At 36.2% G+C, this 15,937-nt stretch overlaps 1 protein-coding gene across 1 annotated transcript in view; it reads left to right on the top strand.

Annotated features, from left to right (window-relative positions):
* Positions 1-15,937, top strand: part of LOC138168313 (IQ domain-containing protein H-like) — a 118,403-nt gene that overhangs the window by 99,077 nt on the left and 3,389 nt on the right. Inside the window, exons 6-7 of the mRNA XM_069097385.1 lie at positions 3,660-3,777; positions 10,691-10,816. Of these exons, the coding sequence (XP_068953486.1) occupies positions 3,660-3,777; positions 10,691-10,816 (244 nt within the window). The remainder of the gene's footprint in view (positions 1-3,659; positions 3,778-10,690; positions 10,817-15,937) is intronic.

Raw genomic sequence — 15,937 nt, 5'->3', positions numbered from 1 at the left:
TTTTTTTTTTTTTTTGCCTTTTGGAGGGCATTTGGGGTTAAGTAACTCACCCAAGGTTATATGGCTAGATTTGTGTGTGTGTGTGTGTGTGTGTGTGTGTGTGTGTAGGTGTGAAATGTCTGAGGCTGGAACTGAACTTGGGTCTTCCTGACTCTGGGGCCGACACTTTACTAACTGTGCCACCTAGCCTCCCCCCGCATTCTATTTTTTCATTTATTTGGATTTGTTTAATAGTATCTTGATTTCTCATAAAGTCACTAGCTTCCATTTGCTCCAATCTAATTCTGAAAGAATGATTCCCTTCAGTGAACTTTTGAGATTCTTTTTCCATCTGGCAAATTTGGCTTTTTAAGGCATTCTTCTCCTCATTGGCTTTTTGAGCCCCTTTTGCCCACTCTCATTCATAATTTTCCTGCATTGTTCTCATTTCTCTTCCCAAGTTTTCCTCTACTTCTCTTATTTGTTTTTCAAAATCCTTCTCAAGCTCCTCTATGGCCTGTAATCAGATCATATTTTTCTTGGAAGCTTTTGGTGCAGGATTTTTGACTTTGCTGTCTTCCTCCTATTCCATGCTTTGATTCTTTTTGTCCCCAAAATAGAAGTCTAATGTCAGATTGCTCTCCTTGCTTTGCTTCCTTTGCTTGCTTATGTTGCCACTCAATTACTTGGCTTTTGAACTTTTTGCCACAGTAGAACTCTGCTACCAGAAAAGGGAGCTTTGCCCCAAATCACTGTGGTTTTTTGCAGCTGCTAGAGCTATTACTTTGGTTGGGTGCCCTCTCTGAAGACTCCACACACTCTGGTAAACTGGTCATGCACCCCAAGACCTCCACCCTAGAGCACAATCCAGATCCAAGCAGGTTAAAGCAAAAGCGATTACCCCTCAGACTGGTGGCTTGGTCCCCCTACAATCTGAAGGCCAGGAGCTCTGGAGCAGTCACGTGGCAGTGGCTTCATGGCCACTGCACCTCAGTTGCTTCTCCCTCCAGGGGGTAAAAGCCTGATCACACTCCTGAACTCCCTGTTCCCAAAGTCCATACTGCGCTGACTTCTTACTTTGTCCTTAGCATCTATGAGTTGATATTTCTGGAAACTGCCTCAGGTGCTGTTGATCTGAAGTCCCTCCAGCTGGCGGCTGGTTGTGGCCACCCTGAGGCTAAAATGTCCAGCTCACATGGGGTTGGGCTCAGTTCTCAAAGCACTTTGCTGGCCCCTTCCTGCCAGCCTGCAGGGCTGTCTTCAGTGCAAGGTTAGCTTCTCTCTGTCATTTTGTGGGTTCTGTAGCTCCAAAGTTTCTTTAGAGTCATTTTTTACATGAATTGGAGGAGGTGGGAGCAGGAGCCGTGTGGAAGTCCTGTTTCTATTCCACCATCTTGACTCCACCCCCCTAAACAAAATATTTTGCATTTATATTAAAGGCAATAGGGAGCTAATGGAGTTATTGAGGAAGGGGGGTGACATGATCAGATCTGTGCTTAATGGAAATTTTGAATCATGGACCACTTTATTCTCTAAAGAATCAAAATTATAGGTGACCCAAAGAACAATGGAAAAATTCACAGTGGTCATTGCTGGACTTTAAAGATAGTTAGCTTAACTACCTGTGTCAAACTGTTTTAGGGGGAAGGAAGAAAGACATGGAGTGGAGAGGTTTACCACATGCTCTTCTATCCACCATGCTAGAGAGAGAAGCCTAGCATCAAAGAAGAACTTGTGTTGATGTAGATTTTTCTCTATTGATAACTGTCATTTCTGTGCCCCCTGCCCCCCCTGCCTGCTCCCAGGCTATCTGGTAAAATACAATGTTTCTCTATCCTATACATGGACATTTAAGTTCCAGTTAGGTATGGTGGAATTTTGGTCATTCAGTGCCAATAGTCTTTAATATAAATTTTGACACGTTATCAAATGTTTCCTCTTCCAGTTCAGAATACTTGTCTTCCTAATACAAAAACCTCTCATTCAGGGGAATGCTAGCCTTGCATATTCTCCACAGCCCAGCGTTACTCATAGATCACTGAACCCAGAAAACTGTGGTAAACTCTTTCAACTGCCGACACCCTACCTTTGTCCTTTCCTGTTATCAGTTTATGGTCCCCTTTCTTTTCCTTGAAATATTGATTCTGGCTCAGGCAGTGCCCTTGACTGCTTTTCTGATTTCATTGTGACACATGCTTTGCTTCCAGCCTTTCTTGTACTCTAGCATTGAAAACCTAGTGATGCTGACCTCTATATGGATCCACTCTGTCCCTGACCATTTATGGATTTTATCAATAAGCCTGATCCTCTCCTTACCTGCAAATGTTCAGGTGATCCCAGATTCACAGTATTTTATTCCTTTGTCCTGGAAGACTTATGACTGCCCTACACTTAGGGTCTCACCCATGGCACTACCCTTGCTTAAACAGAAAAATCCTGTAACTTTTCAGGATCCTGTGAGGCCTGAGGCAAATCTACCCTCTCTCTGTCTCAGATTATTCATTATTTAAATAGTGATCAACATTTTTACCTATTTTTCTGGGAAATTATGGGAATTAATTAATGTTTATAAAACAATTTGAATATGTGTAATACTCCATAAATACTAGCTTGTATCATCTTCACTGCTTTAGAAACCCCAGTAATTCATAATCCACTATAATATAGGTAAAAATAGTCTTGTCTTATGCTATAATTATGTATAATTTATGTAAAATGCATACAATCTTTAAAATCTGAAGCCATTTAATAGTAGCAATTCATATTTCATAACTATAATGAAACCATTTTTATTACTGTTGGAAAAAATAATCAACTACTGCTTGGAAAACTGGACTAGAAGACACATTTGTAGCAATTTTTGAGAACTTTGAATGGCATATATGACCTAAGGAATTAATGATAAACCTGCTAATATTAGCTAATTTTTAAAAAAATTATCTTTGGCTTTAGACATTTCATTTATCTCTTTTCTCAGAACTATAATCTTTTCTTCTCAAGGAATTTGCTTGTATAAAAGTTTCCTGAAGTCAAAAAATGCTCTGTCAAGAGATAGCACTTTTATATAGTGGTTATTAAGATGGAACAAATTCTTAAGAGATTCCTTATTAACTGCCATGCTATCTTTCAAAGTAGAAATCACTACATGTTAATTGGACTTAATTAACTATTTTTTTTTTAAGCAATCAGGGTTAAGTAACTTGCTCAAGGTTACATGGCCAGTTATTTCTGGGTGTGGTGCTGAGTGTCTGAGCCCGGGATTCGATCTCCAGGTCGTCCCAACACTGGAGCCAGTGCTCTTACTCGCTGAGCCACCTGGCCGCCCCTAAGCAATTGGGGTTAAGTAACTTGCTCAAGGTTACACGGCCAGGTGTTTCTGGGTGGGTGCTAAGTGTCTGAGCCCGGGATTCGATCTCCAGGTCGTTCTGACACTGGAGCCGGTGCTCTTACTCGCTGAGCTACCTGGCCACCCCTTAATTAACTATTTTAAATTATGTAAACTCATGACAGTAGAAAGTCGTAGTACAGTGTATTTGTAGGCAATATAATTGGAATTGATTTTACTACATTATTAAAACATAATAAAATTTTTCTTAGTCTTATGTATTGTTTACATGTTGAAAAAACTATGTTCGTTGTAAAGTCAAAAGTGTTTTCTCAAAACATTTTTGCTCATTTAGGTACAACTTCAGAAGATAGTCAAAGGGAGCACTGTTAAAAGCCTCAGTGTTTTGCCATCTCACCGAATGAATCCTTACCTCACTCCACTACCTATCCTTGAAAAAGACGCAAAGAAAGGTCAGTGATTAATTTATCAGATTTGTAATATAGCAGAATGAGCTCTGAACCAACTTTGATATCCAGCTCTGCCACTAACTTTATGTAATCTTGGGCAAGTTATTGGGCTCCAGTATTTCTGGCCTCCAGTTCCTTATCAATTTGCATGGTTTGAATTATCTAGCATTTCTATGCTGATGACTCCTGTGTGTCTATAATTAGCTATAGCCTTTTTCCTGAGTTCCAGGACTGTATCACCACATGCTTTTTTGAACATTTTATTTTATGTTATCTTTGGAGGCAAACAGAGTTAAGTGATTTGCCCAGGTCACACAGCCCGTAAGTATCCAAGGTCAGATTTTCACTCCTATCCTCCTGACTTCAGGGCCAGTGCTCTATCCATTGCACATTTAGTTGCCAACCGGGTGAGGCAGTGGTCAGAAGCGAAAATTTTTTAGGAGAGACAGGGGTAAAAAGAGGACAGACATCAACAGGGGAAAAAGCAGGATGGAGGAAAATGCACAGTAATCATAACTGTGAGTGTGAATGGAATTAATTAATCCATAAAATTTACCCATAAAAATCAGATAGCAGAGTGGATTAACAACCAGAATCCTATAATATGGTGTTTACAAAAAAAAACACTTGAAGGAGAGAGAAACACAAAGAGTAAGGGTAAAAGGCTGCAGCAAAATCTATTATACTTTAGTTGAAGTAAAAAAAAAAAAGCAGGTAACAATAATGATCTCAGACAAAGCAAAAGCAGAAGTTGATCAAATTAAAAGACATAAGCAGGGAAACTACATTTTGCTGAAAGTTACCATAGGTAATATTGTAATATCCATACTAAACATACATATAACAAATGGTATAGCATCCAAATTCTGGAAGTAGAGAGTAAAACTATGCTAGTCGGGGAACCTCAACTTTCCCCTCTCAGAATTAGATAAATCTAACCAAAATATAAACAAGAAAGAAGTTAAGGAAATAAATAGAATTTTAGAAAAGTTAGATATGATAGACCTCTGGAGAAAATTGGATAGGAATAGAAAGAAATATGCCTCTTTCTCATCAGTATATGGCTCCTACACAAAAATTGCCCATGTATTATAGCATAAAACCTCACAGCCAGATGCAGAAAAACAGATATTAAATGTATCTTTTCCAGATCATAGCACAATAAAAATTACATTCAATAAATGCATGGAAACAGATTAAAAATGAATTGGAGACTAAATAATCTGATCCTAAGGAATTAGTGTATTAAAGAAAAAATCATGGAAATAATGATTTTATTAAAGAGAATGATGAGACAATATACCAAAAGTTATGGGAAACAGAAAATTTATATCTCTAAATGCTTACATCAACAAAATAGAGAAAGAGAAGATAAATGAATTGGATATGCAACTAAAAAAAAGTAGGAAAAGAACCAATCAGAAATCCCTAATTAAAAATCAAATTGGATGTCCTGAAAAATCAAAGGAGAGATTGATGAAATTGAAAGTAAGAAAGCCATTAAACTCATAAATAAAACTAGGAGCTGGTTTTATTTTAAAAACCAATAAAATAGATAAACCATTGGTTAATCTGATTTTTTTAAAAAGAAGAAAACCAAATTGCCTGTATTAAAAATGAAAAGGGTGAATTCACCACCAATGAAGATGAAATTAAGGAAATTATTAGGAACTATTTTGCCCAATTACATGCCAAGAAATCTAACTAAGTGAAATGGAAGAATATTTGCTTAAATATAAATTTCTCAGATTAACAAAATAGAAAATCAAAGACTTAAATAACAATAACTTAGAAAAATAACACTATCTTAGAAATAATAATTTGAAAATATCTCCAGGACCAGATAGTTTCACAAGTGAATACTACCAAATATATAAAGAAAAATTAATTCTAATACTATATAAATTATTTGGGAAAATAGGCAAAGAAAGAGTTCTATCAAATTCCTTTTATGACACAAATATAGTGCTGATACCTAAATCAGGAAGAGCAAAAACAAAGAAAGAAAATTATAGAACAATCTTATTAATGAATGTTGATGCAAAAAATTTTAAATAAAATACTAGCAATGAGATCACAGCAAAATGTCATAAATATCATATACTTATGCCAGGAATGCAGGACAGGTTTAATATTAGGAAAACTATCTTCATAATTGACCATATCAATAACAAAAACAACAAAAATCATAGTATTATCTCAATAGATACAGAAAAAGCTTTTGATAAAATATAATGCTCATTCCTATTTTAAAAATAACACTGAAAAGCATAGGAATAAATTAAGCTTTTCTGAAAATGAAATATTATATCTAAAACCATCAGCAAACATTATTTGTAATGGGGATAAACTAGAAACCTTCCCAATAAAATGAGAATGAAGCAAGGATGCCCACTTTAAACACTATTATTCAATATTACACTAGAAATTCTAGCTATAGCATAAAAGAAAAAGAAAACAAAGGAATTTAAACAGTGCTGAAGCAAAGCTATTGCTTTTTGCAAATGATATAATAGTATACTTGGAAAATCAACTAAAAACTAGTTGAAATAATTATCAGACTTACAGGAAATAAACCAAACCCACATGCATCATTAGCATTTCCATATATTACCAACAAAGTCCAGCAGCAAGAGATAGAGAAATTCCATTTGGAATAACTGTAGACAATATAAAGTACTTGGGAGTCTATGTGTCAAAATAAACCCAAGAATTATATGAACACAATTCTAAACCACTTCACACAAATAAAGTCAGATCTAAACAATTAGAAAAATATCAATTGCTTATGGTAGGCTGGGCCAATAAAAATGACCATTCTACCTAAGTTGATCTACTTTATTCAGTGTCATACTAATCAAACTACCAAAATGTTATTTTGTAGAGCTAGGAAAAAATAATAACAAAATTAATCTTGAAGAACAGAAGGTCAAGATATCAAGGGAATCAATAAAAAAGAAAATATTAAGGTAGGTGGCTTAGCCATATTACCAAGCAGTAATCATCCAAACAATCTGGTACTGGTAAGAAATAGTGACAAATCAATGGAACAAATTAGGTACACAATACACAGTAATAAATGACCATAGTAATTTAGTGTTTGATAAACCCAAAGATCCAAGCTTTGGGGACAAGAACTCACCACATGACAAAAATTGCTGGGAAAACTGGAAAGAAGTTTGGCAGAAACTATGTATAGACCAATATCTCACCCCATATACCAAGTTAAGGGCAAAATGGATAATGTGATTCAGACATAAAGAGTGATACCATAAGCAAATTAGAGAAACATGGAGTAGTTTACCTTCCCATGGAAAAGTTTACCAGTTTATCCTTCTTGATAAGGGAAGAATTTATGACAAAACAAGAGATAGAGAGCATCATGGGAAGTAAAATGGATAACTTTGACTACAATAAATTAAAAAGGTTTTGTGCAAACAAAACCAATGCAGCCAAGATTAGAAGGAAAACAGAAAACTGGGTGTGTGTATGAAGGAGTTGTATTTTACAGCAAATTTCTCTGATAAAGTCTAATTTCTCAAATATGTAGAGAGTTGAGTCAAATTTATGAGTACAAATCATTCTCCAATTAATAAATGGTCAAGGGATATGAACAGGCGGTTTTCAGACAAAGGAATCAAAGCTATCTATACTCACATGAAAAATGCTCTAAATTTAGAGAAATGTACATTTTAAAAGCTCTAAGGTTTTTACTCACACCTATCAGATCAACTAATATGACAAAAAAGGAAAATGACAAATGTTGAAGGGGATGTGGGAAAATTGGACACTAATACATAGTTGGTGGAGTTGTGAACTGATCCAACCATTCTGGAGAGCAATTTGAAACTATGTTCGAAAGGCTATAAAACTGTGCACACCTTTTGACCCAGAAATACAATGACTAGGTCTGTATCCCAAAGAGATTTTAAAAAGGAAAAGGGCCTAAATGTACAAAACTTTTTATAGCAGCTCTTTTTGTGGTGGCAAAGAACTGGAAATTGAGGAGATGCCCATCAATTGGGAAATGGCTAAATAAGTTGTGGTATATGGTTGTGTTGGAATACTATTGTGCTATAAGAAAGGACGAGCAGAGAACTTGCAGAAAAAAACCTGGAAAGACTTACATGAACTGATGCAAAGTAAAATGAGCAGAATCAAGAGAACATTGTACATAGTAACAGCAGTATTATACAATGATCAACTGTGAATGACTGAGCTTGTCTCAACAATATAATGATCTAAGATAATTCCAAAGGACTTATGATGAAAAATGCTATCCACCTCCAAAGAAAGACTTGATGGAGTCTGAATGCAAACAGGAGCATACTTTTTGTCTGTGTTTTCTTCACAACATGACTAATATGGAAATATGTTTGCATTGCTACACATGTATGGCCTACTCAAATTGCATGCCTTCTCAGTGAGGGAGGAGGAGAGGAAGGGATGGAAAGAATTTGGAACTCAAAGGTTTTTTAAATGTTAAAAATTTTTATATGTATTTGGAAAAAATAAAATATTTTTAAAATGCTTGTTGAATTGAATTGAACCACTACAGATTATCTTATATACTCTCAGTTAGGCTTCCAATGCACCTCAACAGTTCTTCTGCTTTTCCTTCCTTGACACCCTCTTTCATTCCTCAATCTGTTCAAACCCTTTTTTTCTCTCTTCTTCTCCACTATCAAACTCTCTCTACTCCATACATACCCCAGATGACTAAGCCTCTAACTTCATTGGGAAGTCAGAGACTCTCTTTTGTGTTCCCAGTTAGCCTCCTACCATTTTCTAAAAACATCTAAGAATCATCCTCTACCTTATCTTTCCCATTGATCCCAGAAGAAAGAAGATATTCTTATTACTCACTAAGGCTATTCCTTCTGCTTTTACTATTGGTTCCCTACCACCTCCTAGACCTTGCTCCAGAAGTTGATCATTTTCTCTCAGGTATTCTTCTCTTCTTCTAGCTTCTTCCTTTCTATCTACAAATACCTCAGGTCTTCCTTATATTTAAAAAAAAAAAGCCTTCCCCATTTATCTCATTTAGCTACCACCCCCATTTCTCTCCTCCCACTCATTTGGAAAAGTTATCTATACACATTTGGTTAGTATGCCCTGTCTCCTTTACAATCTTGGCTTCTATTTTTCCCTCATCACTGTAATCTCCATCTGGGCTCTGCCCTTCCATCCTACTAGAACTCTCAGAATCTTCTGGTGACATCCTAGAAAGGTCAAATTCAATAGCCTTTTTTTTTTCAGTTAACATTTTTGTTGACCTCTCTGTAGCATCCAACACTGTTAATCACTTTCCAAGAAATTCCCTTTTCTTCAGAAACAAGATTTTCTTCTTCCCTCCAAAAGCACATTCACTATATCCTTTGTTGATTTTGCATCCTCTTCCTGATCCCTTACTCTAGCTATTCCTCTAGTGTCTATGGTTTCCCAATTTCATTGGATCATAGACTTAGCCATTAAAGGAATGTTAATGCTGTTGAGGTTAACTCCCTTGTTTAATAGATGAGGAAACTGGATATCAGAAAATTTGGATGACTTTCCTGGGGTCACACAGCTTGCAAGGTAAGATTTACCTTGCAGAATTTACCTAACAAATCTTGTAAGGTAAAATCTGAACGTAGTTCTCCCTGCTTTTGTCTTTCTTCTATACCCCTAGACAAGCTTATTCACTCCAATTCAGTTAACACATCTGTGCAGTTAATTTAAATCTATGTCTACAACCAACAAACATTTCTTAAGCACCAACTGTGTTCCAAGAACTCTGCTAAGGACAAAAATGAAAAAGGACCTTACATTCTATCAGGGGAGACACCGTGTACAAATATAAGTATGTACAAAATATAAAGATAAGTTTGTAGTGATGGGAATCTAAAAAGACCCTCCAGAGGAAGGTGGTATTTGACCTGAGGTTTGAAGGGAGTTAGACATTTCAAGAGGTGGAGAGGAGGAAGAACAACGTTCGAGGGATGGAGGGGAAGAAGGAACAGCAGCATGTGCAAAGGTGCAGATAGGCGACAGAATGTCCAGAGAGAAAGCTGGCGGAAATGGAGAGAACATTGGATTTGGAGTGGGAAGACCTGAATTTTAATCACATGTGACCTTGGCCTCTTAGGGCCTTAGTTTCCTCATGTATAAAATGAGTTCAAAGTTCTCTTCTATTTTTAAATTATATGACATGCTCCTAGCTATCAAGTTGAATCTCTGAATGCTTTTCCCTATAGAAATATTATAAAATACAACAGGTTCTAGAACAGTGTGTGCATGTGTGTGTGTGTGTGTGTGTGTGTGTGTGTATGTATATGTATATACTCTGGTAATTCCTGTTAAAGAGACATTTGTGGTCTGGGTTACTGACAAACCACTATGCTAAAAACGTGTCCTAAGTTCCTATCAACCACCTTACCAACACATTTTTAGAACACAACCTGCAATTACCTCTGTGTAACAATGCCAACATCCAGACCTAGGACTTAGATCCCACTGACCTAAAATCAACTTCCAAGCTTCTCTTAATAGAGACTTTTCTCTTCATGGGTTCCAAGGGAACCTTACCTAGTAAACTAGGACTCTCTTGCCTTGTAAATTACCCTTTAATTTTTTAGTTTCACTTTTACCCTTACTAATAAAATTATACTTTCTTTGGTTAAAATCAGTACAAACCTGAATGATTTCTGTAGATATTTTTTTCTTGGATTCAAATGATTCAAAGTGATCTATGTAATTTTATAAAAAGAAATATATTCGTGGGTCTAGAAACTATAGAAAGACTTTTGGAATTTCTAGAACTCATGGAAAAAATTAATGAGATGATGTGTGTTTTGTAAATTTTAAAGCATTAGCTATTATTATTATTGTTGTTGTTATTTAGAAATCAACTCATGTTCTGTCATACATTTTAAAGGTATTTTGAGTATGATTCAACGAGGACTGATACCACCAGCAGCAAAGATTATTTTTGAAACTCCACCTATTTTACCTAAAACTGCTTTCTTTCATTCTTTTAAACCATCTAAGACAAAAACCATAGGTGAGTATTATTATCTATGTACAATTAGGGGAGTAAATAAATTATCTTGCAGGAAAAATCAGAATACTTGTACTTAGCTAACATCTTCAGTGTTTAAACAAGGAGTTTTTTTTTTCAGGACATATGAGAAAATCAGAGGGCAATTGTAATGACTTTGGGCTATAGCTTACTGAATAAGAATCTCCATCAATGTCCTCAACTCTATTTAATTCAATAAATATTGAATCGAAAAATTCATTTTTTACTTTAGGCACAGCTCTGTACAGCACCTTTGAGGACTACAAAGCTTAGATGAAACTTAGTCCTTGTAGTGAAGGAGGAGAATATGAAATGTGCACAAATAACAATAAAATAAAACATTTTTATTAACATAAAATTAAATATTGATATAAACAGAGGTACAAGTAAAATACTACATGAGGGGAATTAAGTCATTACTGAGGTAAGTGGGAGTAAAGAGGGAGAATCAGTAAAAGCTTCTTGAAGTAGATTACTTTTGATTCAGACCTCATAGACTATATAAGAATTAAAAAGTGAAGTAACAAATGCATATGTTCAAGGCACAAGGAATAGCATAAGCAAAAACAGAGGCAGGAAAACATAGGGCATGTGTGGGAGATTACAAGTATTCTAGTTTATTTGCAGTATAAGACTAGAAAGTGAAGAGTATGATAGACAATAGAGTGTTGTTAGGAAGTTTGTCCTAATGTGGTAATTAGTTGGTAATGAAGACCTATTGTTCTAAAGTGGTCTTGAGAATCTATTGTAAAATGGTCACCAGGGAAGTAAAGAGCAGAGCAAAAATATAAGATATATTTCAGTGGTATAATCAACAGAACTTGGTAACTGACAGAATATAGGGAGTAGGTAGAGTGAAGAATCAATGGTAACCCAAAGGTTTCAATCACTTGTAAGTAGACTTGTTTTGTTTGGCCAAGAAGACAGACCAGATGTGATGGGCAGAAGTTGTAAAGAAGCCAGTTTAGGTGAAATGTCAGGAAAACTTCCTAACCATTATAGCTAAGTCATCCATGGTAGACTGGGCTGCCTGGGAATGTAGCAGATTCTCCCTCCTTGGAGAAATTTTCAAGCATTGTCTGAATGACCACTTGACCAGATACATTATAGTGGGGATTCCTTTGGCATATGTTTTGGACCAGATGGCCACTAAGTTTCCTTCCAACTCTCAAATTTTGTGATTCTATGATGGGGTGAATAGCGAAGTCAGAAGGAGGAAGACGTTTGGGGGAAAGAATAATAAACGTGAACTTTATAAGATTGAGGTTTCAATGGGACATCTCAAAAGAAAGATCCTAGAATCTGTTTGTGTTTGTAGCAGGGACACTGCAGGAAACCTACAGATACATTCAGATATCCCCAATCTTAAAAAATCCTATCCCTTTTCTCTCTCTTTGGACTAGGAGTCATACAACCTTGGTAAAATCACTCCCTCTGAGCCTCAGTTTCTTCATAGGCAAAGTAATAATAGCTATCCTATGGAATTGTTGTGAGGGTCAAATGAGATACTATCTATGAATGTACTTCCAAAGTTGCAGAGTTCTACACAAATATAAGGTTTTATTATTATTGTTATTATAGCTGACATTTACATGCCTTTGCAAAGTCCTTCACATACTTATTAATTATTGCCCTGTTCAGCACTCATGCTGCCAGGTAGAAATGTCTTGTTGGTTTAGATACATTTTTTGATACTGAATTTTATAATGTCATTGGAATTTCTCAATCACCCATCATTATTGAGTGACATGTTTTGATTTTGATACTGATCATGCAAAATGAGATAGCAATAAATTATAATTTGGTTGGAGGACAGGACCACTGAGAAGATGAGGAGGGGAGGTAGTGAGTAGTTATTGTAGTTGGCTTGTTTTTTCATGCTTGTGTGAATTCCCAAATAACTCTTTTGTAACATGGCAGACTGGGGCATAGTCATATGTTCAGTTATTCAATGAAACTCTCCATATGTAGCTGACTATTCTGTCAGTTGTGTGCTAGGAGAGTAATTTGGAAAATATTATTATTTTTTCTAAACTCATTTTGTACTTTGAAGATGCTGGTGTGCATTACTTAAATTCTCAGTCTTCCACACAAGTAAAGCAATCTGAATTGGTTTTGTTTTCTATGTAGTGAGCTAACTTTAAAATTTCACAAATAAAACTTCACTATTCTAGTTACAATTTATGAACTTGATTTTGCTTGCAATGTAAGTGGTCGGCATTAGTATTGACCCTCTCTCATTTATGCAGTTAAACTAATAACTGAGTGGATACATAGATCTTATTTCATGTCAATTTTGGTTCCCAGGATCTGGAGAGAACAGAAAAAGCCCTTCAATGGAGTGCTATGTTTGCTTTAACAAATATAGCATGGTTTCCATCCAAATCTAAACATACTGTACAAAATCCAAAACCAAAATGTACCATAAGCTAAAAAAATATTTTGCATATGTAGAACTACCTACCAAAACCATCAAAAACTTGGAATCTGTTAAAAGAAGATGAACGTGATGGTTCAGAATTTTATGATGAAGCCTGCACAACAAAGTAGGAGACCAGTGAAGTAGTGATTCCCCATTTAAAGTAATCTTTTACTCCCTCACACAATCAGTTAATAGCTCAAGCAGAGTTAAGTGGCTTTGTTTGTGATCTTAATTTATCCCACAAGTAAGCTGAATTTTTGGTTTTAAAAGGATGGAATCTTCAACAAAAGGGCACCAAAATATCTTTTAAAAACTTCTCTTAAGAAGCATTAAGCATATATTCTTGATGTATCTGTAGAGATCTGAAAGTGACTGCTCTTTCCCTTGAAAAACAACTTGAGCATACCAAATACTACAGTTTTATTTGTAAAGAAAACAAACAAACTTCAATAAGAAAACAAGGGACTAAAATTAAATAGTTGATTCCAAGGGGGAATGGAGTGGGAAGCAACATGCCGTGGTGGGGAGGAGAGAATAAACAGAAATGGGACACAGCATTCTCAGGATTCTAGAGGCTTAAGGAGGAAAGTGAGAGTAGAAAGTTGAGGCTAGAAACAGAATTAGGAGAAATTGGAAGAGGTCGTTTATTAGAAGCCCTGAGCAGAGTGTAGAAAGAGAGAACAAAGGATCAAGGCCTTTGGGTAGACCAAGACTAATCCTAGACCAAGCTGTAAAGTAGTTCAAATTTGTCCCCTCTTAATACTCTTTCCTTCTCTCCTGGCAAATAATGACTAGCTTTCCTATATCCATGCTCTATTCCTTCTAATCTCTTCTAAAGTCTTAATAAAGCTAAATTAGTTGGGGAAAGGGCCCCTGTATCAGCAATGCCATATTCACAATGCCTATAGAGATTACAAATATGCTGATATAATTATCCATTACAAAATACGTCATGTTTGCCATATGAGGAAATAAACTAGAAAATTTATTAAGATACCAAAAGACTGAGTCCCAAAACCAGAAAGTGAAAGCCATCAGAGTAGTTATGATATTGGCACAGGTAGATAAAGTAGAAAGCACCCACATTTTCAAGCCTTTAAAACAGAACAGGCTACCTCAGGCAAAGGTCCTCCTCTCCCCACACACAGCAACCACCCAGCGTCCTGGAAGCGCGCTCCCAGCAGCTCCGGCCCCTGGCAGTCCTCAGCAGGAGTCCTTAGCAGAAAGTCCTTAGCAGTCCTAACTCAAAAAGGGCTTCGCGCTGCCACTGCCTCTGCTGCTGCCGCCGTCACCACCACCGCCAGCCAACGCAGGAACGCTAGCTTGGCTTCCGCTTCCTCTTGCTCCGCCCCTTCCTGCTACATCAGCAAGTCCAACGGGGCATGGAAGATCTTTAAATCCCATAACCCTTACAGCCCCTCTCAGGGATCTTTTCATATGGATATGGAACTCTTAAAGAGAAAAACCTTTCAGATTGAAAAGAATGAAACTTGGATGATAGAACAACAGGCAGCAGGATTGATATTTGGGGAAATATGCCCAACACTCCCACAAATCACCCTATGCAGGTGGTTACCTATTGATAACACCAGTCCTGGGGTATACCCACATTTAGGGAGAAGTGTGTTGGGGGAGGAGTTAAAGAATAAAACAAAGAAGTAACATTCACAAAAATGGAAGGAAAACCAGAAAGTGAGTACGATGTCTAGAGCCCAAGGAAAGGCAGAGTTTTGAGAAGGTGCCCTACGGTATTAAATGTGGCTGACAGGTCAAGGAGGATGAGGACTGAGAAAAAGTCTTTGGATTTAATGATGTGTGCACCTTCAGTAGTGTAACTTTGGTAAGTTAGTGGGCATGAAAACCGATTTGTAGAGGCATAAAGAGTGAATGAGTGCTGAGGAAATTAAGAGAAAGATAGCATTTGAGGAGAGTGGTGGCAAAGGTTAAGTTAATCAACAAGCATTTATTAAGTATTTACTAAGTGTCAGGCACTCTGCTAACTGCTTGAGATAAGAGGAAAGACAAAAAGCCTCTGCCAGAGAGGTTGTTGATTAAAACTTTTGTTAAAAACAAAAAAAAAACCTTTTGCTAGAAGTGATTAAAAACAATAGCTTATGTATTTCTAATGACCCTATGAATTGTGCAGTGTATATAATGCAAACACATCAATATCAATTGGCTTTGTTGAATATCTAAATGTAATAAAATGTAATAAATAAATGTAATAAGAAATGGTGATGAGATAAAACAGAAATTTCAATTAGTCAAGGAATTCTTTTCTACATCTTTCACTATGATCATTGGCAATAATAGTGATGGAACTTTGGTCCATACCTAGTACAAAGAAATAGAAGCCTTGGTCTACTAAGGCAACGTTATCTACAACCGAGAAATAAAAAGAGCAAAGAATGACAAGTATATCATTGCACTTCACTTAATGCAATAGCTACATTCTTGAAAAGACACATATGAATTGAATTTTATTTTAAATAATCTATGGGGGCTGCCAATGGGAGTTAAAGGAATTCTATGGTGAAACTTTTTGTAAAGGTAACAATTACCCTCCAATATTCCAGTTTTAAAAACTCGGATCTTTTTCATACATGGGATATTCTTAAAAGTGGGTAGCTTTGCATTCCAATAGAATTGATGTATTCCCCATTAATTTCTACAGCTTAATA

The sequence above is a fragment of the Petaurus breviceps genome, unplaced genomic scaffold, assembly GCF_028583685.1.
Source record: "Petaurus breviceps papuanus isolate PSGF00001 unplaced genomic scaffold, PetGlider_PUasm1.0 37, whole genome shotgun sequence".
Lineage (NCBI taxonomy): Eukaryota > Metazoa > Chordata > Mammalia > Diprotodontia > Petauridae > Petaurus > Petaurus breviceps.
Note: the sequence above shows the minus strand (reverse complement) of the source record. Positions and strands in the feature narration are given on the sequence as shown.